This window comes from Manacus vitellinus, unplaced genomic scaffold (assembly GCF_001715985.3).
Source record: "Manacus vitellinus isolate BGI_N305 unplaced genomic scaffold, ASM171598v3 scaffold_7_pilon, whole genome shotgun sequence".
Classification (NCBI taxonomy): Eukaryota; Metazoa; Chordata; class Aves; order Passeriformes; family Pipridae; genus Manacus; species Manacus vitellinus.
Window position 1 is genome coordinate 3,832,573 of NW_021940813.1, and position 26,863 is coordinate 3,859,435.

Sequence of the window (26,863 nt, forward strand, 5' to 3'; positions counted from 1 at the left end):
TTCATATGCTGGGTTGCAGATTGTATTACTGTAGGACTTTTTAAAGTGCCATGAATAGTTCTAAAGCTGCATTTGGAGCAGCTATTTTTGGAGCTCAATTTGAGCAAAGTTGAAAAGTAATTGTTAGAGTTTATACCAAGAGTATTACTTTGCAACATTGTAATTGTTGGAGGTTTTTAAATCTATTCAGGTTTTAGTAAGAAAATCAGCAGTATGTGTATACAAAGCTGCCTGAAATTCTGTAGGGTGATGTTTGAGGTTCATATACTGTGGAAATTACCCGCTTAGGGCATGACATTTAATTTCGATTTTAAGATACTTTGACTGCATCAAGGCTGTAATTAGCAACCAAAACTGGAGATCACTTTCATTTTTATTTTCTAGGGTTGAGACCTCACTAACACACAAAGAAAGGATTGGTATATTATTTTAAATTATGAAGTCAGAATCTGAATTCTTTCTGTTAATGTTCCTTAGAGAATAACTTGCTCAAATCATCGAGTTCATTTATAAAGGAGTAGACTTCTACTGAAAAACCCATGCAGAGAATTCTCAGATTCCTCCCTAATAACTATAAGTGCAATATTAAATTCCTATTTAATATTTTTTAAATATATTTCTTTATGTCTTAAATCTTAAAAATTTTTAGCCTAAATACTAAAGATGACTAACGTGGCCTAGGTCCTTTATACTGTCCAATAAAATGTCCTGTCATACAAATTTCTAAAACATACAGTGGGACTTCGGTTGGAAAGTACAGTTGTACAAGTTGTAAAGTGCTGGCTTATAGTCTGTACTGCTTTGTGATAGTTGATATTGATTTGAGGGACTCTATCAGTTCATTACCTTTTTGCTGTTCAGGTTTTACAGTACTTAGAGGCCATGAGCTTTCAAAATAACATCAGATGTCTCCATGGTTTGCTGGGGGGGCTGTTCTGTTTCATTTCCAACTACCACTTATGCTTTTGCCATTCTGTTTCTTCCTTTGCTTGTTGCAACCAGTATGTGTAGCTGCATTCACTGATCAGATTATCACCTGTTACTCTTAATACTGTGCCAGTAATAATATTGCAGTGTCTTTTATAAACTCTTTTTTTCATAGATATATGTAAGAGCACAATTTGAATATGATCCAGCAAAGGATGACCTCATTCCTTGCAAAGAAGCTGGCATCAGATTCCGAGTTGGTGATATTATCCAAATCATTAGCAAAGACGATCATAACTGGTGGCAGGGTAAACTTGAGAACTCCAAAAATGGTACTGCAGGTCTTATTCCTTCTCCTGAACTTCAAGAATGGTATGACTTAAATTTTCTATTAAAAAAATGAATTTAGCTTTGATTTTATTTCTGTCTTTCATGCTTTTCATTTTTGTGTGGCTAGTTTTTGAATTATTTTTTCTTTTTTTAAAAAAAGTCTGTTGCCTCTGTTTGTGTGGTATTGATTTTTTTGTATAAGCATAGCAGTAGAGTTACATGCAATATCATAGGTGTGGTTACATTAGAAAAATAAACACCTGTGTTAGAAAACATTATACTTTCTGGTATACAATAGAACATTGTTTACATAAGGGGGTCAAATGAACTTCTCTTTCAGCTTCTAAACAGTGTTTTCATTAGTACTCCTTATATGCAAGTGCTGCAGGAATAAGGTTTTAGCAGGATGTCAAGCAGAAGGGTCATTGAGGGAGTTTGGGGATTTTCTTTCCTCTTCATTTTTCCTGTGAAAGTCAAAAATCAGAACGAAATCACAGTGCAAAGATCCCCAAATGGCATATTCAGTGAACAGCAATGGCACTGAGTGCCACAAAAACAGTGCAGAGCCTTTAAACAACCTCTTGGAGAAGCTGTTCAGTAAAACTGTTAAAAGCATCAGCACAAATTCTGGCAAGCAAGTCTTGGACCATGAAAGTTGTGTCCATAACTCAATAAAGTTTATCAATATGAATAATCTAGCCCGAAATATTTCATACAGAATTTGCTGCATAAAAGAATTGGGGTGCTGTGAAGGGTTAACAGCACCTGTGCCACCTGGACTAGCAAAGCTATATATCACAGAATCACAGAACTAGCTAGGTTGGAAAAGACCTCTGAGATGAAGTCCAACCTTTGGTCTAACACCACCTTGTCAACTAGACCATGGCACTAAGTGCCACATCCAGTCTCTTCTTAAATACCTCCAGGGGCAGTGACTCCACCACCTCCCTGGATAGCCCATTCCAATATGTTCTTTTAAGTCATCATGAAAAACGTTTTTGAAAGTTTTACTGTGCTCTTGTTGCATAAAAAAAGTCTAATTTTTCTAACCATTCTGTACAGCTTTTTAAAAATCCTTGATTACAACAAATCCTTTTTTGTCCTCCATATGCCAGGCGAGTTGCTTGTATTGCCATGGAGAAGACCAAACAGGAGCAACAGGCCAGCTGTACTTGGTTTGGAAAGAAAAAAAAGCAGTACAAAGACAAATATTTGGCAAAGCACAATGCAGGTATGAAAAAAAAAATGCAGGTAGCTTTAACAGATTACATGTTTTTCGATTTAAACCTTGACATTAATATAAGCCTTACTTAGGAAAGTATAAGTAAAATTCTGATTATGCCAACATTACTCTGCTTGTTCTTTGCTTAATAGAGCTTAATCAGTGAGAGGCAAGCTGCCACAAAATCAATGCATCATAATATATCCTAATATAGGCTTACATTGTTTGAGGGGTTATGTTTAAAGGAGCTAAAAACCAACAGGATATGATTTTTGCAATCTATATAATGTACTATGCTCTACAGAAGACTTCTCAGTAGCATCCTTGTTAATGTGCATTTATAGTTACAGATTATATACATGAAAACATCACTAAAGGGTATTTTTCTTGAAGCATTACAACTGGAAGTGCAATAAGAGCCTTTGCATAGTCAGTGTATTATTTACAGTTACCAAATAGAACAAGCTGTTGAAGTTTATCCTCCTTGCTGTGATTTCTGCCTGAATATACTGACTTTTGGTTTTTTGTTCAGACTGCTGAAAAAAATAATTAATTGCTTTAGAAAATTTTGAAGGTAAAGCATGGAGTATGAGACCCTTGTCAAGCAAAATTCTTTAGTTTTAGTAGTAAAGGAAGACTCCTTCATTCATGAGCAGAATTTAGTTTTCTTCTTTTAGTGTAAAATACTCAGTGTGCTGCAACTGCTTTTCAACTATTTTCTATTGCTTTTGCATTGCTATCACATTTTGTGATATTTTTGGTTTTATGGTCTCTTGGGAGACATGCAGAGATTTTTATTGGAATCAAAAGATATACCTGTCCAAGCAGTGAAATGGAAGTATTTTATATATATTGCATTAATTTCTGGGATTTTTTTTTCAGTTGCATTCTTGAGGACACTAGTTAAACAATATAAATCCATATTTCCACATTTCTCTTTACTTGCACAGTCTACATGCAGTATCAGAGCTCATTTAGGTATCACTACTGCAAAATTTATGGTTCCTTAAAAGTCATTTGAAAATGAATTCTAAAAAAGTCAAATAACAGTAATTGTCATTTATACTCCTTAATTCACCGCTGTATTTAAGATGTTCACAGTTAATATAAAATTACTCATTAGCCTGAAAGCAAGCAGAGATTGAAAGCTTAAACTTGTTTCCTTCTCTTTGCTGGTTTAACATTCTGGTTGTTGTAATGTTTCCACTTCACTGCAGTGATTAGTTTGCTAATTATTAATTTACATAATTATGTATTATGTATTATTTACTAATTATGATCTTAACAACAACTGTTGGGAATAAACTGGGGGTTATGACCTAAATAAACCTAATACTGGTTTCAAAGTATTATCAATTGCTCCCACATACATTCCCCGAGCCTTGCTCCTCCCTTCAGTTGTGGCAGTGTAACTGTGCAGGCCATGCTGTAAGCTGGATTAATTGAAGAACAGCCCAACAAAACACATGGATTTTATTTCTTTTAATGATGTCACTGTGAGTAAGCACAGCCTGCTACAAAGGAATAAGCAAAAGGAAGAGGATGGCCAGGGAAGGAGAAGGAGCAGGCAATGCTTTAAGAGCAAAACTAGTTCAAAGACTTTGCATCAAATAAATTCCTGAAAGCAAGGTAGTCTAGACTTTCCTGTCTTGATGTAGGGGGACATTTTGGAGCAGGTTGACAGCACTGAGTCACACAGTTTGCCTGCCTTAGCGCTTGACACCAGCAGTGCTGTTAGTCACCTTACATCAGAGCAGAGTCTTTGCCAAAAATTAGAAACATGAACATTAAAAATTATCATAATGACCCTAAAGAACCTGTTCTTTTCAGAATAGCACTTCCCCTTCCCCCTAAGAAGTCACAAAGGTAATGAAAGCACAGATTAGAGTCAAGATTTCTCTTAGAAACATTTATTGATCTTAGTGACCTTGAGGCGATGCCAGTCATATTCCAGGGAATGACACCAAATGTAGGATAAAAAGAGGTTCACTGAAATGCTCTCATGAGTTTTCAGTTTAACTAAGTTGGTACTGAACTTGCCTTTTCTGAATTACTCTATCATGGCTGGTATTGTTAGTCAGAAATAAACCAGCACCGACCTTTGCAAGCTTTCAGTGCGTTTGTCTCAGAAAAAATAACAAATCTTTTCCTCTGTTGGATCCAAAATAAGTATAATCAATGTCAAAATATTGCTCTTACAAGAAAGTGGAATTTACTTCTCTTGTATCTTAGTATAAAATTCAATAAATTGATCAGCAGTCTGTAATCTATTTGTACTTCCGTGTTATTTTTGTCTTAGGGGTTCAAACTGAACTGGGATGCTGAGAAAGGACTTAGTAAAATACTTCATAGTCAATTAAGATTTGTGTGGCCAGCTAATGATTTGAGAGCTTGTGTGGGATATTGGGATATTACTGGAACTAGACATGAGATTGTTCTGCAAATCATAGTTTATGAAATAAAGAGGAGACAATTTCCGTTACTTTTTAGAATTAGAAGCAAATGCTTTCTTCTTTACAAGAAAAATGTAATCTTGTTTTTCCTTCCCCCATGCTTCATTTTAGAGTGTTAGGCAATTTCATGATCATATGTTTTATCACTGTAAAGACCATTTTGAACAAAAGCCCACAGGAAAAAATGAAGTATTTTTTCAATATTAGATTTGCTGATATTTTTATAAATGCTCTAGAGATACACTGCAGTGTATCTAGATATATTTTTAATTTATTTTACTGAAATGTTGATGCAGGACTTCAGAAAAGAACGGTCTTTAGAACATACTAGAGCTATGCTTCCTATTATGCATAATCTAGAAAATTGCCAAGCTTTTATAAAATATGTTTATCATTTCTTAATGTGATTTATTTGCCTTGTGTTTAGACTATTGCATGGTAAAGTTTATTTTGTGCATATACTTTTTATTTTACTAATATATTACAAGCCATATCTCAATGACCCCTGTACATTTTTCATGCTGTCTTACTCCCAATGGCCTCTGTGCATGTAAGTAACCTGTCAAGTGACAATGCCTCTTTATTTGCTTCTTACTGTTTCCTTTCAAGAACTCCTTTTCTTTATTAGCTAGTAACACTGAAGCATTGAAGTTCAGTCTTTAAATGTGCCCTGTATTCCTCATATCTTGTGTATTTTTTAAAAAATTATCATTCTTCTTTTGCATTTGAAAACCCTACAATCATTAGTTAAGTCCATGTAGACTGAGACACATCTTCTCCATGCTGCTAGTTTGTGATAAAGGCATTAATATGTGTCATTTCTGTTGTTTGTACCTGTTGTTTGTATCTAACATAACATGGTTTTGTTCAAGAAGAAAATAAAGGATAGATTTTTTTATTGCTGTTATTTTTTGATGGAAAATTATACTCTCAGGCCTAGATGGTTAGAATGGTAAAACTGTTTAGCATGTTGTAGATCTTTGGCTTTTTCTAGTATGAAATTAATTGTTAAGTAGTTTAAATACTGTAAAGTTGCAAAAAGGACAGTAGAATTCCATGGTTGTGGAATGGAAGAAAAATATGACTAAATTCTTGTTTGTAGGATTTGGGGAAAGGTTGAAAGAGATTGTTCTTTAGGATGAAATTCAAAATGCTTCAAATGGACTAGGAAGTTTTCATATCTGTATCTTTTCAAGGTCTTAAGCAGTTGAGTGTGTCAATTGATTAATTTGTTGTTTGACCAAATTGAAGTATTTGTACTTTTTCTCTCAAATTGAAAAATGTGACCTGTAAAAAAGAAATACATTAAGTTAAATCCTTTCCTGCTTTAATTGGGACTTTAGTACAAAGAGCTTGTGCTTTCTGGTAGGCTCCATGCTCTTCATGCTGAATCTTGGTGGCTGGGGACTTCTGGAACAAACTAAAGCTCCTGCCGCTGCCTACTTCCCTAAGGGGTTTTGGATGGGGGAGAGGGATATATCCAGACTCATCCCAAAAGATGGGTGGGATATAGTTGAGGTGAATTCACCACTTAAGATTTGGAAACACTCAAAGGTCCCATAGTTAAGGTGCAGTTTCTCCTCCCTTCTTTTCATAGTGTGCAAAAATACAGAACTGAAAACTCTTGTTCATTATTCTGCTCACAATTGCTGATTGCTGTAATCTTTACAAATATAATTAACTGCCTCCTGGCTTCTTTTTCATTAGAATTCTGCAAGAGTTACCAGAGATGATGTGTTACTGGGCACAGGAGGAATAAGTTGTTTTTAATGAACAAAACTTGATTTGTTAATCATTATATTCCTTGGCAATTGACAACAGATTGATAGGCATGATGGAATTCATCCAATTTCAACTGCAGTTGAAATTATATCTGAAATAATACTTTTACAATTTTTCCCTAAATATGGTGGAGGTTCTTTTATGTAATGCCATCACTTTCCATTAGAATTCTTCATTCTGTCACAAGTTTTAAAAGCATGTCAACTTAACTAGCACGTGTGTTTAAAGAGAACTCTAATTACAATTAAAGGGTGGTGGTTTGAAAGAATAAATACCACAAAGTATTAGCACTCTTCTCTATGCATTTCTCATAGATCTTGTTAAAACATTATTATGAAAGTATCCCTATCTTCAGTGTAAATAGATGTTCTCATACTGTATTCATGTTGGTCACTGTCTACAGATTTTTCTTTAGTATTGCCATTTCTTAGGAATGCAAACGTGAATGGCATGCTGTTTGAGCTAATTTTTGTGGTCTGCTGAATACTGCATGAAAGGACATGCAAACTTTGAGCATTTCAGTAGCTTTCTTACTGCTCTTAACAGTTCTTTAAAAGAACACTCTTGTTCAAATGCGTAATGAATGGTTTTATTTTCTATATTACTTTGTATTATGAATCTAAAACTTGCTAAAATCGTAATTTGTAGCAGAATTAATTGTCACTCTTAATATGCCTTTTTTCTTATCCCTTGGGGGCTTTCTTTTGTGTTTTAGTGTTTGATCAATTAGATCTCGTCACATATGAAGAAGTAGTAAAGCTGCCAGCATTCAAAAGGAAAACACTAGTCTTACTAGGTAATTTTTGGTTATTTTTCTGAACATAACAACATAGTTCTGAAGCCCTTCTGGTGGAAAATTTCTAAATTGTGTTTGTGTCATGCTTCAGGTGCACACGGTGTCGGAAGAAGACACATAAAAAACACACTCATCACAAAACATCCGGACAGATTTGCTTACCCCATTCCTCGTGAGTAGCAATGTTCAATGTACTGCAAAATTGTTTGTTGTCATCCTTGACAACACCCCTGTTGCTCTACTACATGTGTTCAGTTCTGCTGAGATGAGTCTTGAAGGTGGGAACTGTGCTAGGACTGGGTGTACTTCTTTTGCTTTACCAAAGGGAGGGGTGGAAAGTAGCACCAATTTTACATAGAATGTTTCTTGTTACTCACAAAACTTCTTGCTTCTCTCTACCCAAATGTTCCTTAATTCAGAACGAAGGATAAAACATTTCTCATTTCTAGCTGTGTATGATTCCCATGAGAAGACACATAAACTGGATTTAGAGGAAACCTTTAATGTGTACCTTATCTGAATGTTTTAATTACTTCTCACAGCTTAGTCTTGGGGGCTGGTACTACTAAAACAACCTCAAATTTCCAGAGATGGCAATAAGGAAAACACAATTAACTTCACTGCTTACAAGTGGGTTGTTACAAAGAGCACAGAGGTGTTTTTCCCTTCATGACAGTCTATCAATACCATGGCAGGAATTGCATATCCTATTACATGGTCTCTTGGAGATGCACCCTTTTTCCTCAAGCTAAGGATACTGAAACAAGAGTATCCAGTCCCTGACTGTCCACTCTATTTTAGACTGACTTCAGAAACACCATTCATGGCTCAGAAGTGGTGGTTTTGTACCTATAAGGACTTTGTCGTTGCTAAAATTATTCTTTTAAGAGCTTATCTCTAAACCTGTTTGGAATGGGGAAAGGGTTAGTTGGGTGCTGATCTCCTGAGTCAGATAAAGAGCAGATCTATCAGAAGGAAAACAGAAAGACCTGGCCCTTTGGAAAGCATGAGCTGTTAGATCCCCCCAGCAGCAATGTGACACTGAACTGTTTGTCACACTACTGTTTATTGTCTAGACACTAAAATCCTCAATTAGATGTGTGGTACCAGGAGTATGTGGTGTGCATTGTACTTACCTTATTCAGTACAGACAAAATTATATGGGGGGAAGGTAGTAAGGAACCCAGGAAATATGATCTCTGTTGCAAAGAACTAAATCAGAGCCTAATAAATGTTTACAGTATGCTTTTCACCCAGTCTCTCTCAGGTACTAACTGTACTGGCGTGGAGAGGGAGGAGCTGAACTAGTTATTTTATCTTCAAATACTGTGAAAATGGACTCATCTATACCATGGTGATCATGCTTTAGGTTGCCTGCATTAGGTTCTTTCTCTGTGGAAACACTGAAATTGTTTCACTGGTTACATAAGAAGACTAAAAAGATGCATTTTCTGCATTCTTTTACAAAACCATAGATTAGGTAGATTAGGTAGTTTTTGAGATGGGCCTTAAGTTGGGTGGGGAGTTTTGGGGAATGCTTTGTGAAGAAATTATCTACAAACTGAAAACCTGATAGAAAAGGTCATGTCATATACAATGGTAGTTAATTAAAAAGATTAGTAGGCCATACTTCTCTTACCCCATAGGTCAGTAGAAGTAATATATTCAAAAAGTATGATATTACTAAGTAGCTTTCATCTCTCTTGACCCATAAGTAGTCAGGTCCTTGCCTACTTTTCAGACTTATGCTTTCACACTCATAAGAAGAAAACCTCATAAGAACTCGAGTTAAAAAAAAAGGAAAGTAAAGAAATGTTTTTAGAAAAGAAGAGGATTTGAGAGAATTATGAGGATCTGAAGTTTAGTAGACCTAGAACATCAGTGAGTAGTATAGTGATATTATATGGTTTGTATAATCCATTGTTCATGAATTTCTTAAAATAACTGTGATCTATAATATTTCTATAGAACTTTTCATCTTTGAAATATCCTGATTAATCTTCAGAACATTGCTAATTAATCCTCAGAACAATAATAGGTATAACTAAAAGTAGAAGATGAGTTCAGTTTTTGGATACCTTGTTTGAAATTATGGTAGGGTTGTTGGAAGAAAAGGCAGTAGATTGTGAAGAGATGTGGTGTTTTACAGAGTCTTACAGTCTTGACCAGGGAAAGGTTATTTATGACCTTCTGCTCTTCTGTTGCCTTTTGATTTTTTACCTTTTCTACATCCCTTCCTCTCCTGCTTTTTCCCAATACATATCCCTCAGACTCCTGCTATTCCTGGTGCCTATCATTTTGACTACCTCAACCTCATGCTTCATATGCGATTTGACAGGTCATCATTCAGTGAATAAGTATTGATAAACCAAAAAAAAAAAAAAGAAAGCCATATAAAAACCTAATATTGCTTGTGTACTAAAATATTTTGTGTTTTCAGATACAACCCGACCTCCAAAGAAAGATGAAGAAAATGGCAAAAATTACTACTTTGTATCACATGACCAAATGATGCAGGATATATCAAACAATGAGTATTTGGAATATGGCAGCCATGAGGATGCAATGTATGGGACAAAACTGGAAACAATACGAAAGATCCATGAGCAGGGACTAATTGCAATACTTGATGTAGAACCTCAGGTAACTAATTAGAAAACATGTAAAAATGGCACTCATCACAAATCCTTCAACCTAATCATATTGAGATATATTTATTTTTATTGATTGCACACTAGATAAGTAATGTGGAACAAAAGCTCTTGAGCCACCAAGGTATCGATCTGGGAAGTGGAATTCTGGTAATCACCTGGTTGGAAGAACATACAGCAGAAACAAATTCATAGTTTAGCAATCACTATAGCTTGAAAATTTACTTACCATGTAACTTTTTACTATATTGGCCTCATGTCCAGTGAAACATATCAAAACAAGTCATTGTCATTGCCTACCAGGAGTAATGTTTTTAAAAATTTCTCTCTGATGCTTTATGAAAAGGTAATCTTGCTCCTGGCTGACTCTGAACTGCATATCACTATTGAGTACAGACAGAAACATTTGTGGTTAATCACTGATAAACAGGTCGTTAATCCTGTTTGGACAACAACCAGATCAGTGTTGTTACTTTATAAAGTCATTTCTGCATTGTGGCATTTTACTTTCCTAAAGAGGGCAGGAATAAAAATCAGGCTCTCGAGGAACACTAATAGTTTGTTTATCCATTGTATAAAAATCTTCTGTGGAAAATTCTGATACATTTCCTTTGAAACATCCATGTAGTCATTACTTCCAATTCACAGGAATCTGTATATTTTGTTAAATGAAACATCATGAATATGGACAAATGTGATGTTTATATTCTAGCAGGTGGAAGGAAATGGGAGGAAAGATAAAATTGTGACCCATGTTATCTATTTAAATTTGCTAACTTCTTTCTTCATTGTGAATGGATTCAAGAAGTTCAAATTCTTTTAAGATTTTTGTAACAGAGATAAGATACCTGACTAAATTATTTAGGACAGTTCACAGTCTGCTGGTGTGGTGCTGTTCTGAAAAATAAAATCCCACATTTAACAGCGTTCAGGGAAAGCAGCATCTGTAGTTAGTTCAAATGGAACGGCTGTTAACAGCAAACTCTCTTGATAAACCTTTTCAACGTGCATTATTCAAAAGCAGTGCAATTCTCAGAAGCCATTTTAATCTTAGTTAGGATGTATTTACATCTGGTAACAGCTACTTTTGCTGCACTTCCTCCAGCACATGTTTGGCAAGCCTCTTTCCTAACCAGCTTCCTCATTCATCCATCTCAGCTCATTAAGGGCAACCTGTTTGTGGACCTATTCCTGGTTATCTTACACCTCTTGCTGGTTTTCCCTTGGGTGCTCTTAGTTACATGAGTTTTCCTGAATTTTTTCTTGAATTATTTGTTTCAGGGGATTGATGCTGTATTTACTGCATTTAGTGCTATGCTCACTTTTTAAAAACTTCAAACTACTCACATCATACTTTCATTTGTTTAAGAAAATAATAATTAAAAAGTGCTAGTTGATAGAAAAAGTCAGACAAAAAATTATATTCTAATCAATATTCCCTATTTATGGCATGACTGAATATTTTTTACATGGTGTTTAATCAGTAAGTTTAAATGTGAACAGAATTCCACAGTCTTTGAGACTGTATGGCAAGAACCTCTCTGAAAATGCTAAAGCCTTTACTGTCTCATAAATTCACTTTAATTAAGGATAAATATACGTTTTGACCACCAAAAATGCAAAATAATACAAAAAGTTAAGTGTCTGTACTACTAAGGTTTTAACTCCAGTTCAGTTAAAAACAAACCCAGCATTGGTAAGTCATGAATTTGTGTATTTTGCTTGTGTGACTAAACTTACTTCACATTGATTGTTGGGGGTTTCCTCTAAAGTATGTGATTTTTTTTCACCTAGGCATTGAAGGTCCTGAGAACTGCAGAGTTTGCTCCTTTTGTTGTTTTTATTGCTGCACCTACGATTACCCCAGGCATTAATGAGGTATGGCATGTTGCAGTCTGATGTCTTATTAGAGCCAGAATTAAGGATGAGACTCAAATATGCAGATCAGGCCCTTTAGTTGTTTCCTTGTCTGTAAATGGGGAGGCAGAAAGACAGTTGAATGACAGCATTATTAAGTGGATTGAGATACATTTCTTGTTCGTTAACCAATTCAAAATGTGAACTTCAAGTCGAAGGATCCATGTGGTATATTTTAAAGTACATATTCTTTTATTTCATTCCTTGCCCTACCTCACAGATCCATTTCCAAATCCTTGACAAATAATTGGCACAAATTACCCAATTCCAATTCCAGCACTGGATTACTGCTGGTCTGAGCTGAAGAAATGGGTGTTCAGGACTCTGCTGCCATCCCACCTTTAGCTTTAGAATTTTTCCTGCACAGCAAATACATGTCACAAATAGGCTTATTAATTTTGATGACTGTTCTCTGAGAATTGGAAGCTTTGACCAGGGGGGCAATTACTTGTGAAATAATGCTAAGTATTCATGGAGGTCCATAACCTCCATTTCCTACTTAGGTTTTATGGAGTGCCCACTCAGCAGATTGCTACTGATTTCAAAGATGATATCAAGCAATTCTGGATTTAGTTCACAACAGGAAAAACAGTATTTTTGCAAACACTTTATTTGCTTAGCCTTTTTAAAAGCATGATATTAAAATATTTAATCAATTAGATTTGATCATGAACTTATTCCAAGTCTCCCAGATGTTTCCTTGATCATCCAAACATAAAGTCAGAAGCCCTGTCACTACAGCCTGTTTCTGTTGAAATGTAATTACAGTATCATAAGCATGAAATTATGACATCACTGCAGAGGCTTGGAGGAAAATAAGGAACAAGACAAACATATTTAAATGCAAATACCCTGAATGATTATTAAAATAGAAAGTGGAGAGTGAAAAAATTTGGCCTCAAGCTGCAATTTTACTGGCAGCTGAGGCATTCTGCTAGTTCACTATGACCCTTTAGTGGGCTGCTTTAGCTGTAAATTGGATTTTTGTCAGTTTTTAAGCAGCTCACAAAGACTCTGACAAGCACAAATCCAGAAAAGCAGTGAAAGTTTATAGCCAGAAGAAAAATGGGAAGGGGAACAAGCATCTTTTCACTTTTGCAGCATTAAGTTCTGTCATTTTCAGTGTCTTAAGAACCCATAGCCTAACGGGAGCATTTCAAGAGTGTAAAGGCAAAGATCTCTCAGAACATCACAATTTGCCATGTTAGTGAAGTGACAGTTTATGCTGGTGTTGCCATATGATGTACATCAGAATAGTCTTGGTAAAATACTAAAATTTTGTAATCTACAGTGGCTTTGCCTTTGTGTCATCAAATAACATTGCATCAATTAAAAAATAAGATCATTCTTAGGCTCTGTCAAGTGAGCATTGTGTTTACAGCAGCACTCAGGCAGCCAGGTACTCTGTGAAATTGTGTAATTGCCTGGGTTTTTTGCCTCCATAGCTGTGTCTCAGCTCCCAAATAGTCCTCCTTGGCCTCACTCATCTGCCAATGGTACTTAACTTTTAATATCCCTGCTGTAGGATATAATACTGAGATATTGGGGACAGTTCATATGAGGGAGAGAATGTTTTCTGTGAAGCACTGACGACAGAAATGTGCCTTCTATAGTAGTGGTGGGGAAATACATTTTCACGCCAAAGAAATATTAGCAGAAGTATTATGTTATAAATATTTTCATTCCTACTGTAACTCTGTCTTTGTTTTAAGCTTTTGTGACAAAAGTCTCTGTGCATGCAGGGTTTCTTTCACCCAGGCACATGAATTGCTGAACCAAGGCTACACTTATAAACCATGCTAATTTATGAATCAATTAAGGAACAGGAGGGGTAGGCAATGGTAATAGCAGCAGACCTTACCCAAATACAGGATCCTACTTTCCAGTGTTTACTGGGCTGCATGAAAGGAGATTTGCAAACCATGTCTGTGTGTTTGCAGCCTGCAAGGCAGCAGACAAGGGTGAGGAGTGTGTGTTTCCTATTTCCCATTCATGCTTCCTTTTTGAAAGGTTCATTTGCATACTGAGTGTCCCTTTCCATATATCCTCCTGCCCTGCCTTGTTTATTTTGCTTAAGCTTTTTGAGAGCACTTCTGTAAATGACTGTCCTTTTTCACCCTTCCCCTTTATGTTTTCTTAAATTTCATCTTTGCTTTTCTTTTCATTTTCCTGCATTCGTACTAATTGTACATAGCTGCCAAAATGGTGCAGAAAACTGCCTGTAAGTACCAGCTAGGGGCTGACAAGGTAGTTCTTATTATTGCAGTAGTGTTAGAATGTAGATTTGCTGTTCCCATTCAACATTACTTTTGCCAATGGAATAAAAATTTAATATAAAAATGACTTTTGATATCTGCACTAAGATTGTCTGCTAGTAAAAAAAAAAAAAAAAGAAAAAAGAGACTGGAGAGTAAAATTTCTGCTCTTATAGCTGAATATCTGAACTTTGTGGTGAAATCAGTGCAGAGGCCTGATCTTGGATGTATCTCTCTTGAGACACTTTAGCCTATCACAGACCACACAAAATGTCTCAGTAATCAAGGCCCACACAAGAGTTAGGAGATAAAATATTATGCTTTCAATGAATATAGCAATGCACAATGAGCAATGCTGCAAAGCACAAGACCAATTTAAATCCTATAGGATATCTCCCAGAGTGCACCCACCTGTCTAATCACAAAGGAAACTTAAATCAGATGATTGTTGTGCTAAAACAGAGAGAGGAGGGAGCATATCAGAAAACCTCAGGGTAGTTCCTCTCTCCTCCAGCTGTTTCCTACCTCCCATTGCCCAGAGAGCAGCAAAGAGGAGTTGACAGGCTCCACTTATTTGATCTAAATCTTTATTGAGCCAAATTCTTCTGACTTTTAGCTGCGCTCCCTTCCTACAGTGAAAGAGTAGAAGGAATTTTTCTTAGGACATTTGCAGTCCAGCTGTTTAAACTGATTAAATTAATTTCTTTCTGTTGAGGCAAAATTGGCAAAGCCCTGATGGTGTGTTTATACATTGTCCACAGCCTTAGAAAGGAATATTAGAAATTTGTTAGGCTGTGCTTTGACTGTCACAAGCAGCAGCTATTGTCCTGTTTACTTACAGGCCAAAAAAACCCAGTCCTCAGAAACTGAAGATGCCACTGGTGGCCTTTGTGTACATGGGAGACATTTCATGGATAAAGCCATGTTTCACTCCTTTCAGCTGTGGTGCAGAAGGAGAGAGGATGAGGAGAGTGAACTGACTTAGGAAAGCAAAGTTTGCTCCAATAATGCACACACTGCAACCAGACCCACATAAAATGCCCATTGCATGAGAACTGGGGGAAGAAGAAAAGGCAGATGTTGTGCTCACAAATGTTAAATTACTGAAGTTGTGGCCGTTCCTGTGTCTGTCTGCAGAAAGCCAAACATTTTGATAAATATCTTCTTTCTCCAAGCTATTGAGAGCACAACTGCTGAAGAATATTCTTCTTGGAAAATAATCTGAGATATTCAGTATTCAAAATTTAATTAAGAAATTTTAGAGAAATTAAGAGGAGCTTAGTACAGCAAATATTTTAAGTGTTAGCTTTGAAAAATAATCTTGGCATTTGAGTGTTACAGATTCAGATTAAAAAAGAGAGAACTCTGACATGTTCAAATAGATACTCCATCACAGTCACAGGTGATATTTGGTCCCACAATAAAACAATAATCAAGAACTGTAATATCTTCTATTTTTGCAAAACTTGTAAAAGTTTGAAGCTGTTTGAAAATTCTGTAGTGGCCTAACTTATTAGTGCCCCTAGGAGAATATGAAAGAAGTAATGTTTTACATTTCCAACAGGCCAGGAAATTTAGATATTCCAAAATGCAGCACACTTTGGTCCCAGTAAAGTTGGATCTAGGAGAAGCTAAGTCAGAAAAATACTAAAATTTACTGAGTTTTTGAAACATTTTTTAATAAGATGGCTGTAAGTTTTTCAGATTTTACTGTCAGTCTCAGCAAGATAGATGCTCCAGTGAGAAAAGTTCATTCTCATACCTGTAAGTAAAAGTAACATTGATGGGAAATCTGAATAGCAATTAAAAATTTACATATGGACTTAGGAGTTCTGAGGCTTCAAGGGGCTTTTCAGGTACTTGTACCCTTGTACCATGAGATTAAAACTCTTTTCAAAGCGTAATATGATTTTGACAAGACAGGCTTTAAATATAAAATTAATCTTAGCTGGATATGTTTAAAGCACATATTATTAACCTACCTTTGTAGGTTAATTTAAGCAGAAAAGGTTAGATGCTCAGCTGATATAAATTGATGTCTTTTTTGGAATTATGAGAAGCTGGAAGTTCACCCAGCTAGGTTTCTGGCTTGAAGACACTGCGCCATATGAAATGTTCCACAAGAATATTTAATATTGGTATTGATCCATATTGTTCTGTCTGCTAATAGCATAAACTAAATTTGCACACACTGGTATTTTCTACAGAAGTTTCAGGCATTGCTGGAGATGCAGAATGGTCCATACAAGGAACATTCCTTGTACAGAAGTGTGCGTGTGGAGTATTTGTCTGACTTGGAATGAAATTTGCCTCAGGAGAGAAGCAAAACTGTAACTTTAGTACAGAACTTCTCCTCCAGAAGTGCTGGTTTCATTGCTGCAGGAAAAGAGAACTGTCTCAGTGCAGGTTGTTCCCTTCAAAGGACCTGAAAGCTGTTGTTCCACAGCTACTTGTCACGGTAATTAGAAATACTTGGGGAGTTTAAACAGGAACAAAGAAGGTGGAGGGCGTGTCTCTTAGCTGGATAAAATTCTATTCCCATTTCTAGTGAAGAAGCTATGGGCACTGTGTCTGTATCTCCTGCAGCCTAAAACTCTGCTTAGTAAAGTGTGTCCCAGTTAATTGATCAAGTAGAGTGAGCCTATAGATACTACAGGGCAGCAGGAGTCATTTTGCACTGTATCCATCCCAAACCTGTGGGACCAGGAAGAACTTGATGGCTTTCCTATGGCTATTTCAAGGTTCCTGAAAGCAGCAAATATTTTGGTTTGGGTTTTTCTCAGGAAAATTTCAGGGAATTTTCAGTAAGAGAATTCAAATTTAGAAGTGCTGCAGAGCCCTAGGAAGAAGCCTTTTGCATCCAGCTCCCTCAGGCAGGCAGACCTCACTAGCAGAGCCGGTGGCTGCAGCATTTCGAGCTGCACGGAGCCCTGTAGGATACCCACAAAGTAGGATGCAGGTGCTTCTGTGCAGGCATTGACACAGAGCCAAGGTGAGCCCCAGCCTGATGTTGCTCTCTGCCCAGTTCACCTCCAGGACCTCACACTAAGAGGTGCTGGAAACACCCCACTCTGAGATAGGAACCGCAGAGGAGTCATGTGGAGTGAGAACTTCCTTATCAGTAAATGGTTATTAAAGGAAGTAGACCCAGAAGATTGGTGTGGAACAGCAAACATTACCAAAACTGGGAACAGCTGATACCTGACAATATACCCTCTCCTATTTCTTGTGTTCTCACTGGGACATAGGCCCAATAGCTTGTATTTGTGCACTTTGTCCAATTTTTTCATAGATGGTGTCCGTTGCTCATGTCCGTGCTGCTTTCCCAAGCTTCCATCCTCTACCTCGCTTTTTTAACACTAGAGCTGTGTTTTGTCTCAAGTACAACAATAACCAAGTGCTGTTTGAGTGTCAGCGTCCAGAGGGAAGTTGTGCAGTTTCTCCCGTATGACTCCCATAGATGTAGGAGGGGGAGATAAAGCACTTAGACCTCCCTGGGGCTTTTTTGGCCATTTCCTTCTCCGTGAGCAGCAGCTGAGGAGCTGTCGTAGGAGAGCATGAAACGATCCAACTTCTCTCTCTCCCCTTTTGTTTCTCCTGCCCTGCGAACAGGACGAGTCTCTTCAGCGCCTGCAGAAGGAGTCTGAAATCTTACAGAGAACATATGCACACTACTTTGACCTAACAATTATCAACAATGAAATCGATGAGACTATCAGGCACCTGGAGGAAGCCATCGAGCTTGTGTGTACAGCCTCACAGTGGGTCCCGGTCTCCTGGGTCTACTAGAACCGGGCATGAGAGGATTGAGGAAACAAAAAACCAACCTGTCATTACTGGGAACCACCTCATACATGGAAAACCTCTTCGTTACTGACCTTGTGTCAGCAGGTCTTGGCCCCTAGAGACTACCTAGATGTAGTGTGACCTAAAATATAATTATTGTCATGTCTGAATAGATAGGAGGAGGGGGAAAAAAAAAAAAGATGAAACACTAATTTAAAGAGACAGTATCTTTTTTTTAATCATTTCTCCTAAACTTTAATAAAATGTATCTTTAAATATATGTATTATTCAGTCCTTTGGAATGTTATATTTTTGGAAATCATAGCTTTTTATTTCAAGGGCCCCTAAAAACTGCACAAAATAGATGCTGCTTTCTATAATCTATTTTAATAGTAATAATAATATGATTCTGTTACCTTAACTTGGGGGTGGAACACTACATTCTTTTTAGAGTCTGATTTTATGGATTGGAATACTTTGCTTTCCTTTATTTATTTGAAGTAATTAGTCTAGTGGTTACGAAACAAATTCATAAATTTTAAAGGCCTTTTTTCGCCTTTTTTTTTTTTTTTCTCCTAGGGTAGTATTTTTAAGTACTTTTGTGTAACATCCAGATAATGTGATACTGTCTCTTTGAAGAACTCTGTAAAACTTTTAGAAATTTGAAATTGGGTCTTGACTCTTAATGCATGTGGACAGTCGCAAGCGTTCATGCCGTTGGTGTATCTGTGTTGATAAAACCTGTAATCTACAGCAAAGTACATTCCGTTCATGGGAACACGTACCCAAGGGAATAAAGTAAAATATTATTCTGACTTAAGTTGTAAACCTATGCACATCCCTTGCATTTTGGGCAACTTTATAAAAAAAAAAAAAAAAAAAAAAAGAAAAACTGATTTTTATTAATAATAATCATGTAGTGAAATGTGTTTGTAATTTTGTCTCAATTTAATTTGTTGTAAGGTGGGAGGGGGCAATTACTGGTTTCACCATTTCAGATCTGTGTTGTCTGAGAGTATTAACGTTTTAATTCAGTTTAAGCAAAGAAATGCTGATTTTTAATATGTATGTAATTGTTTAAAGATGCACACATTTTAAAAGAAAATACTGTGCAATGAAGAAACCAGTTTAGGCATTGCGATAAACTGACTATTCCAAAAGACTCATCTACAACAGCCCTGTAAATTCCTTTAAAAATGGTAATTGACTCTACAGTCTGACCAATTTTTTTTATTTTAAATATACTTCCTTTTATGTGTTCAACAATTAAATGCTTTTGGGTCCTTCATTTCATCACAGGGAGTTTGAAGAACAAACCAGTGACTTGTGCAGTGAGAAAAATTGTCTTTAAGTCTGTAAGGGAAGCCCTTGTAGGGCACAGGCTGCAAGTCTGTCCGGGGGCTCTGCTCCACCTGGACCAGCACAGGTTCAACAAAGGTAGAATTAGAGCAGACCCAAGTAAGAAAATATAACCATGCATTGACCTGGCACTTTATTTCCCTTCTTCGTGCTCTCGCTGGCCCAGGTGGTTTGCATTTTTAGTGAAAATGGTTAAGGGAAGCAAACATTGACACCTCTTTTTAGGTGTCAGAATATGGTGTTCCTTAAAATGGCTTCTCGTCAGAGCTTGGTTGGCTGTGCTGTTGTATAGTATGAAGTTTAGTGTTTGTTTTAAAATGATACAGTGTTCTAAAGGGATTTATACTCAGAGTGGAACTATCAGCTGTAGTGGATCCATGGGCTGTTCCAGCTGCCTGGGTTGTAATCAGAACAGGTTCTCATGGTTGAACATTTATAATAGGGGTAATTCTTGCTAATTTTTTCCTGCCTACTCCTTCTGTAGGTCAGGTGGTCAAATCCCTATTCTTGTAAAATCCATAGGTAGAATCTAGATCTGGCCAGGCATCCTCCCATCCAGCCAGGGCAGGCAAGTTTCTATTTTGAGCTGCATTCACAGCCCAACTTGCAGCCCACGGTGCAGAAGGGAGCTTGATCCATCATTTTACCCCACCTGCTGAACCAGCTGGAATCACAGGGCTGGGGCTGTGTCCCAAAACCAGAACTGTAACTGAATCCCTTGAGTTTGTAATTTTGTGGTAACTAACCCCTGAGAAACTATCGGCGTGGGCCTCGATAAGCAAGAGGGAACCTATCAGAGTAATAGTAGGTGCTCATCTGTTCTGAATTTAGCCCCTGAAAAAGGGGATAGTGCAAACTGTGAACTATTTAGTGAGTAAGAGGTAATTTTCCAAGTAGTTGTGCTGTGTTGTTTTAGTCCTGGATGAACCTTAGCCAGTGTTCCTGTAGGACCAGCTGTTGCAATGTTAATATTACACACTAGCTGAGCTCATCGAAGGTTCATTCACTCTCAGAACTACCTCTTTTCCCAGTAAAGCACAAAGATGGGAAGACCTACTGAAAATCAAGCAGTGGAGTGTTTCTGATGTTAGAAATACAAACTTCTCTGGTGAGCATTGGTATCTGACTTCAGTGACACGTTTTTCATCTCAAAATGTTTATGACATTAAACAGGTAAAGTAATTTTGATAATTCGAGTACAGTCCATCATAAATGTTTTAACTACACACTTTTGACTCTGTTAATGTGAATTTCTTGGAGTTTCTGTGTATCCAGCTTGTAAGGAAAGAAAACTCATAAGGCCCATGAGGGTGCTTCTGCCTTATGTAGATGACAATAAGTAGTGATTTAATGTAACTAATACGCTTTTCTTCTCTTAAGTGGAGCTACCATTCAGTTAATATTACACAGTAGAAAGACTGACTTGGAGAGCTTTGTTTCTTTTTTCTCACTGTATAACCTTTTATCAAGAGACAAAAACTGTAAAGCACATCAGTTAGCATCATGTCCTGCCTCCTCTTTACCACAGACTGTTTTCCTTTTAGGAACCTTCAGTAGCAAAAGATTAACATGGATTAACCCCCCCTAGGCTTTAAGTTCAGCTAATCCACACAACCCAGTGAGCTCCATGAGCAGGTTTCAGCACAGAGCAAGCCCAGGACTCCACGTTCTGCCCGATCCTCCTGCCCTGCCCAAACCCTTCTGAAGCATCTCTGTTGTTTGTGTGCTACGTAGAGGGCATAAATTCAGCTGGAAGCCTCACTTGCATAGGGAAGACACATGCAGGTGCAGAGCTAATGTTACAGTTTTTTATTTTTTTTCAATCTCCAACTGGAGAAGGGTCCTCCTAGTACTGTAAATATCACTGCATAATTTAGAGCGCCTCTCGGACTTCTCTAAATTTATGCTGAATGTGACCTCAGAAGCAGCCCTGGGATTGGGAAGAAACTAATGTTTCTGTTTGCCCCTTTTATACTTTATTTTTGTACAGGGGCTCGTAGATTTGTAAAGAAAACTTGATCTTATCAGTATGCTGCCTCTCAGTCTGACTGATGCCTGTGATTTCAAGGTGTTAAGTTGGTCCAATAAATGTTCGTTAACCTCTGCTTCCATTTACTTAATAAAAGTACACTAGGTTATTCAATGTCTCGGAGTGGTAAGATTATTGCATGGAAATGGTAACCTAGTTTAGACAATCCTGGCCATGCAACCCACAGCATGCAACTATTTAAAATCAGAGGGACATTTTTAATCTCACCACCAGATGTGAATTCTTCCATATGTCTTTGCATTGGTTTTCTTCTCATATGGTCTGGGTCAAGAAAAATGCTGTGCCACTTAAGTGAAAGTATCACTACCTACCTCAGAAACTTCATTAACAAGGTTACTCAGTTGATTTTAAAAGGACAACATAGAAGATGAGGTTGTTGCAGCCTGAGCAGCATTGAGCTGGTGTGTGTGCTCCAAGAACTGGATACTTGAGCCATTAGGAAAAGTTAAAATACAGACTAACCAGTATTTGTTCCATTTTTGTTCTTTTCTGCAAGGAAATCATTTCAGAGCGCTGTTGTTTAAAGAATTACTTGGAAATGCTGCCAGAGCCAAGGGGTTGTTTTGTAAATCTGTGGTACTCAACATCTTAAATGAAGGCACTTAGAACTCGATTTTGGGCTTTAAAATACTTGGAAGAAGAGGATTTGTGAGAAGTACAGAAAAAGACATATCTCTACTGACTTGAGTAAGAGTCATCTGTTTTTATAAGCTAAATTGACAGAGGATGAGCTGAATCAAGTGTCATAAAAAGTCTGCTTTCTTTATCTAAAGCATATTTATTTCCTTAATAAACCTGTCTCTCAGACTGGTTTCTTCACTACTTTTGTTGAGCTAAGAGATATTCATAACTCTTAGCAAGGAAACTGCTGTACATCATTTCAGACAGTCACATATAAATTAAAATATCTGCACAACAGAAAAGACATCATCAAAGTATTCAAAAGTAACTTCTGAATGACTGTGCCTTGTGTCCATACTGTGAGGAGGAGTGCACAAACATTAAGTTAGAGGAGAGTGTATTTTTGCTAATGCTACACAAAAAATGCAAAGCCACTTCAAACATTTAAACGTTTACAGTGGTTTGGGTCTTTTTTTCACTTGTTGATACACATAGTAGCTGCACCTATAATAATTTTTACTTTCTTCTCTTTAAGTGATTTTTAGCAGTCTCCTGCTCCAGTTCTGTGAAAGCTGGACTGAAGCAAGTACAGGGGCTTCTTCTTATAATTGAGCCTCAGAGTTAGAGGCTTTTAAAAGCCTCTTTTCCGGACCTGTACATAAATAATTCTTTTTTTACCTCAGGAATATGTTTCTCAGTTAAGATTTTGGACAGAAAGCTGATTATTTTTCATGTCATCTTAACCTTTCTAAGCAAAAATAAGGGCAGGGGTGGGGGGCATATACAAATGTCCATGTATCCTGCTATATCTCTCCTTAGCAACTGCCATGGGATGATCAGGAACAAGAACATTAAATCTGGCCACATCTCTACCGTATATTCTTATGATTGCTGTGTAACTTGAGCCTGGGTTTGTGCTGTGGAAGATGACTGAACTGGTAGCACATTCCCTGCTGTATCCTTGAAAGAGTTCACGTTGAGTAATGCACAGCAATACTCGCAGATTTTCCCCTCAGTAGCCATAGCTATTTTCACTGTCTGCATAAGGAAAATAGCCATGAGGAAAGGAGGAATTTGCTTGTTTTTAGTGTAACTCATCTCGAAGCCACAGCATGGGTCTGTGTTTCTCTATTGCCAGCCATACAGATGGAGCCTTCACCATTTTTCACAGAATTGTCAGGGTGATGGGCAATGTCCTGAAAATATCAGGGATAACGTGATTGTGCTGACTGTCACAGTTAACTGACTGCAATTTATAAAAACTGGAATTTGTCAAAACCATGACTAGGGTTTTAACAGAGAGACACAGCAGAGTGGGAAGAACTCCATGGTGTGAGCCCTGCTGACACCAGACCTGCTTAGGGACTAATTCACTGAACACAGGAAATTTAAGGAGAGCAAAATAGCAGAATTGGCTCATACTTGGGTACATCTTTGTTTAACTGAGGGGGGAGAGCAGGTGACATCACACCCAGAAACTTGATTTTGAGGTGTGTTTTTCTACCAGTCAGAAAACATGCTTTAAAAGTCTGTATTACTTAGCATCCTTCTTACAAAAGGTCTTTGAAGATTCATATCCATTGTAGCCAAAGGGAGAGGTGGAGTAAGAGATCAATGAATTATTTTATAGAATATTTTGTCTTAATGAGCAGTAAACATTGCAGGTTACAAGGATGCTACAGCACATAGTACTGAATGCTGAAGAATCCACCCCAGGCTTACACGGAAATTAAATTTTTAAATCTCAGTCATTTTTCACTAAATTCAACTATTTCAATGTCTAGGCACCTCCTTACTCTGCCTTACAGCCATTTTTGTTGGATGGATATAACAAAAGCAACAGCTCTGTGTCAAAACCATAAGCCAGTAAAGATTATTGGCTAATAAATCAGTAAAGATTTATGAAGTTATCCGGTAGGTGAAAGAAGATAAATGGAAAACAATGTTGTGGAATTAATTATGAAAACTTTCAAAACTTTTTTTTCATTTATTATTAGGAAAAAAATGCATACAGATAAACTCTGTAATGAATAAAAAACAGATTTGTCTCCAAAATTTGCAAGTTAGCTAATTGTGATGACTCTCCTGAAGTAAAATATTCTGGATTTCCACTCATCAGAATAAGCATTTCAGTAAAGCCTTTGCAATATTTCCCAAGTGTTAGGGAAGGAAGAGGAGAGAGATCCTGCCTCCAGGAAAACACCTTGTTGATTTTAGCAGCTTGAGCAGCTGCCCCTACACAGGTCATCCTCCAAGGGGATTCAGTGCTGGCAGTGTGAGGGTTCCATTCTGCCAACATTGTGTTATTACAATTTGTGATTTTAATTTAGCAAGATTTCAGTTAGAATATAAAAAGCTTAAACTGAACTTTCTTGTGTGTATGTGTTACTGAGCTCAATGTTTTCCCCCTGGCTGTAATTTGGAATACTCCTTCAGTGTGATATTAACCCCTTGAAGGCAATGGAAAGACTCCAAATAATTCAGCTGGGTTGTTTTGTAGTCTCTGGTGGTGTCTGGTGTTCACATGCTGAGTCTCTCACTGGAAAGGACCTTTCAGGATCTTACACAATGAGAAGATCCTCTCTGCCTGAGCCTCACAAACTGTCCTGGGTTGTGTGCAGTAATGAGGTAACATTGCTGCTCACTCTAAACTGATGCTTCAATTACAAGGTTTTTTCCCTCTTGTCACTTGAAAATCCCTGAACCTCCACATGCTCTGTTCAGGAGTTCCTACCCAACCCAGTTTGGATTTATAAGAGACCTTTCAATAGAAATTAAACAGCGGGATTGAATGAACAAACAGTTATAATTTGCCTACAGAGGAAATAAATAGACAAAGCCTCAGAAACAGAGCAGCAGATTTGGGAACCTGAGAGCTGTGCTTGGCTCCAGGAATCAGCTGCTGTGCAAGACAGGGTAAGTCACTTCACACCTCCTGCACATCCCCTCCTGCATCGTCACCTGTGGTCTGTTCAGGCCATGGGTCATGTGGGGAAGGACCTGACACCACGTGTTTTAGAGTGCCAAGGCTGCAAAGTGATACCACAATACACAGGTATGAACAATCCCTCTGATGCTTTCAAAGCTGACTGTGAGGCTGGACAGTGCCCAGCCCCTGACCAGCATTTGCAGGCACAATCCATGTGAGGTAACTTGGCGTTACATCAAAGGTTTTACACCATCACAGTAACTTTGGTCCTCAAATCTGGATCTCAGTAGGTGTTGTAGATGCAGGCATGGCATTCGCTGCCCAAAAGACAGGCAGGTTTACTTAAATCAGCATTATGAAAAGCTAACTAGCACTTGTAATACTAAGCTGCACAGGCAACATCCTGTGTAAGGTTTTCCATTGACCAAAGACTGAGAAAAAAGAAATTCCCAGGGCTGGAAGATGGAAGGAGGCTTTTCTTGGCTGAGGGTAGACGCTCACCAGGAAGTCTTCACTGTGCCAAGGAAGCTGCTCACAGAGCTTAAAATCTGGAACCTTGCAGTCTGTGGGCTTTATAATTGTTGCTTGTACCAATTATTTCCAGTTAGCAGGTTTGGGGCATTGTTTTTTAAACTGTGTTGCATCTCTCCTGCAGTCTCTACATCTGCCTTCTGGTTGGTTTGTCACTGTTTCCCAAACTGTTCCTGACAAACACTTTTTTTTTTTTTTTAAGGGAGACCTCCTAGCAGCCTTCCAGTACCTGAAGGGGACCTACAAGAAAGATGGAAGAGGGCGTGTAGTGACAGAACAAGGGGTAATGGCTTCAACCTGTAGAAGGTTTAGATTAAGTACAAGGAAGTTTTTTTTTTTGAGCATGATGAGGCACTGGAAGAGGCTGCCCAGAGAAGCTGTGGATGCCCCATCCCTGGAAGTGTTCAAGGCCAGGCTGGATGAGCAAACAGACCTAGTGGAAGGTTCCCCTGCCCATGGCAGGGACTAGATGATCTCTAAAGTCCCTTCCAACCCAAACCATTCTATGCTTCTGTGATTCGTCCCATTTTAGCAATTTAAGGAAAAAAATTCCCTTTCAAAAAGGTTGGTTCCATATGTAATATACTTGAAGGCTACATGGTGATTTTTATTGGCTGGTGTTGGCATAAATGCCTTCTGTGCTCTGTTAACCTTGGGCCAGATGTGTCCTGAGCTGGACCTCAGGTGTCACAGCATCCACAGTCAGGTTTTAATGGTTGTCAGCAGTCACTGGCAGACCCATCATAGACAAGGTCTGAGCCAGGAACACAGAAACCCAGCTCTACCCTTAAAAGTGACAGCCAGGAGGAAAGTAGAAAAGCACCAAGAATCAAAGTCAGCCTCCACATCCCCAGGGGAACCCATGGTGCAGGTCACTGTGCCCTGTGTCACTCATCTGTATAATTCATGGTCATTTGTGTCCCACACTGCCCATGGTCTGTGCAGCACTGGATAGCTTTCAAAGGAGACAAAAGGATCTCTGTAGCTCCCGCAGGACTTACCATTGTCTGTGTCTCTCCTAAACAAAGCCAGTCTTTTCACTCCTGGATAATGAGAAATCTTAGTTCCATTACTCACCTCATTTACTTCTGTCACCAAACTTTATTGCTGCTATGTGTTTTCTGATGTGCAAGACCTAAACTGGGCATATTCCAGATGAGGATGTACTAGTAAAAGGCATAATAGCCTATTGCATTATTTGCTGGTTTTCCTATCCCAACCTCTGTTATTTACAGTATTTTGTTTGGTTTATGT

At 37.8% G+C, this 26,863-nt stretch overlaps 1 protein-coding gene across 11 annotated transcripts in view; it reads left to right on the plus strand.

Moving 5' to 3' along the window:
* Positions 1–19,385, plus strand: part of CASK (calcium/calmodulin dependent serine protein kinase) — a 148,257-nt gene extending 128,872 nt beyond the window's left edge. For 7 of the 11 annotated variants that reach the window (XM_018084098.2, XM_018084100.2, XM_018084103.2 and 4 more), the window contains 7 exons: positions 1,103–1,299; positions 2,373–2,488; positions 7,430–7,510; positions 7,602–7,682; positions 9,951–10,153; positions 11,956–12,039; positions 17,946–19,385. In XM_018084098.2, the coding sequence (XP_017939587.1) occupies positions 1,103–1,299; positions 2,373–2,488; positions 7,430–7,510; positions 7,602–7,682; positions 9,951–10,153; positions 11,956–12,039; positions 17,946–18,122 (939 nt within the window). In that variant the 3' untranslated portion in view covers positions 18,123–19,385. The remainder of the gene's footprint in view (positions 1–1,102; positions 1,300–2,372; positions 2,489–7,429; positions 7,511–7,601; positions 7,683–9,950; positions 10,154–11,955; positions 12,040–17,945) is intronic. The other 4 variants (XM_018084099.2, XM_018084101.2, XM_018084102.2 and 1 more) reach the window with 1 other exon arrangement.
* The last annotated feature ends 7,478 nt before the right edge of the window (positions 19,386–26,863 follow it).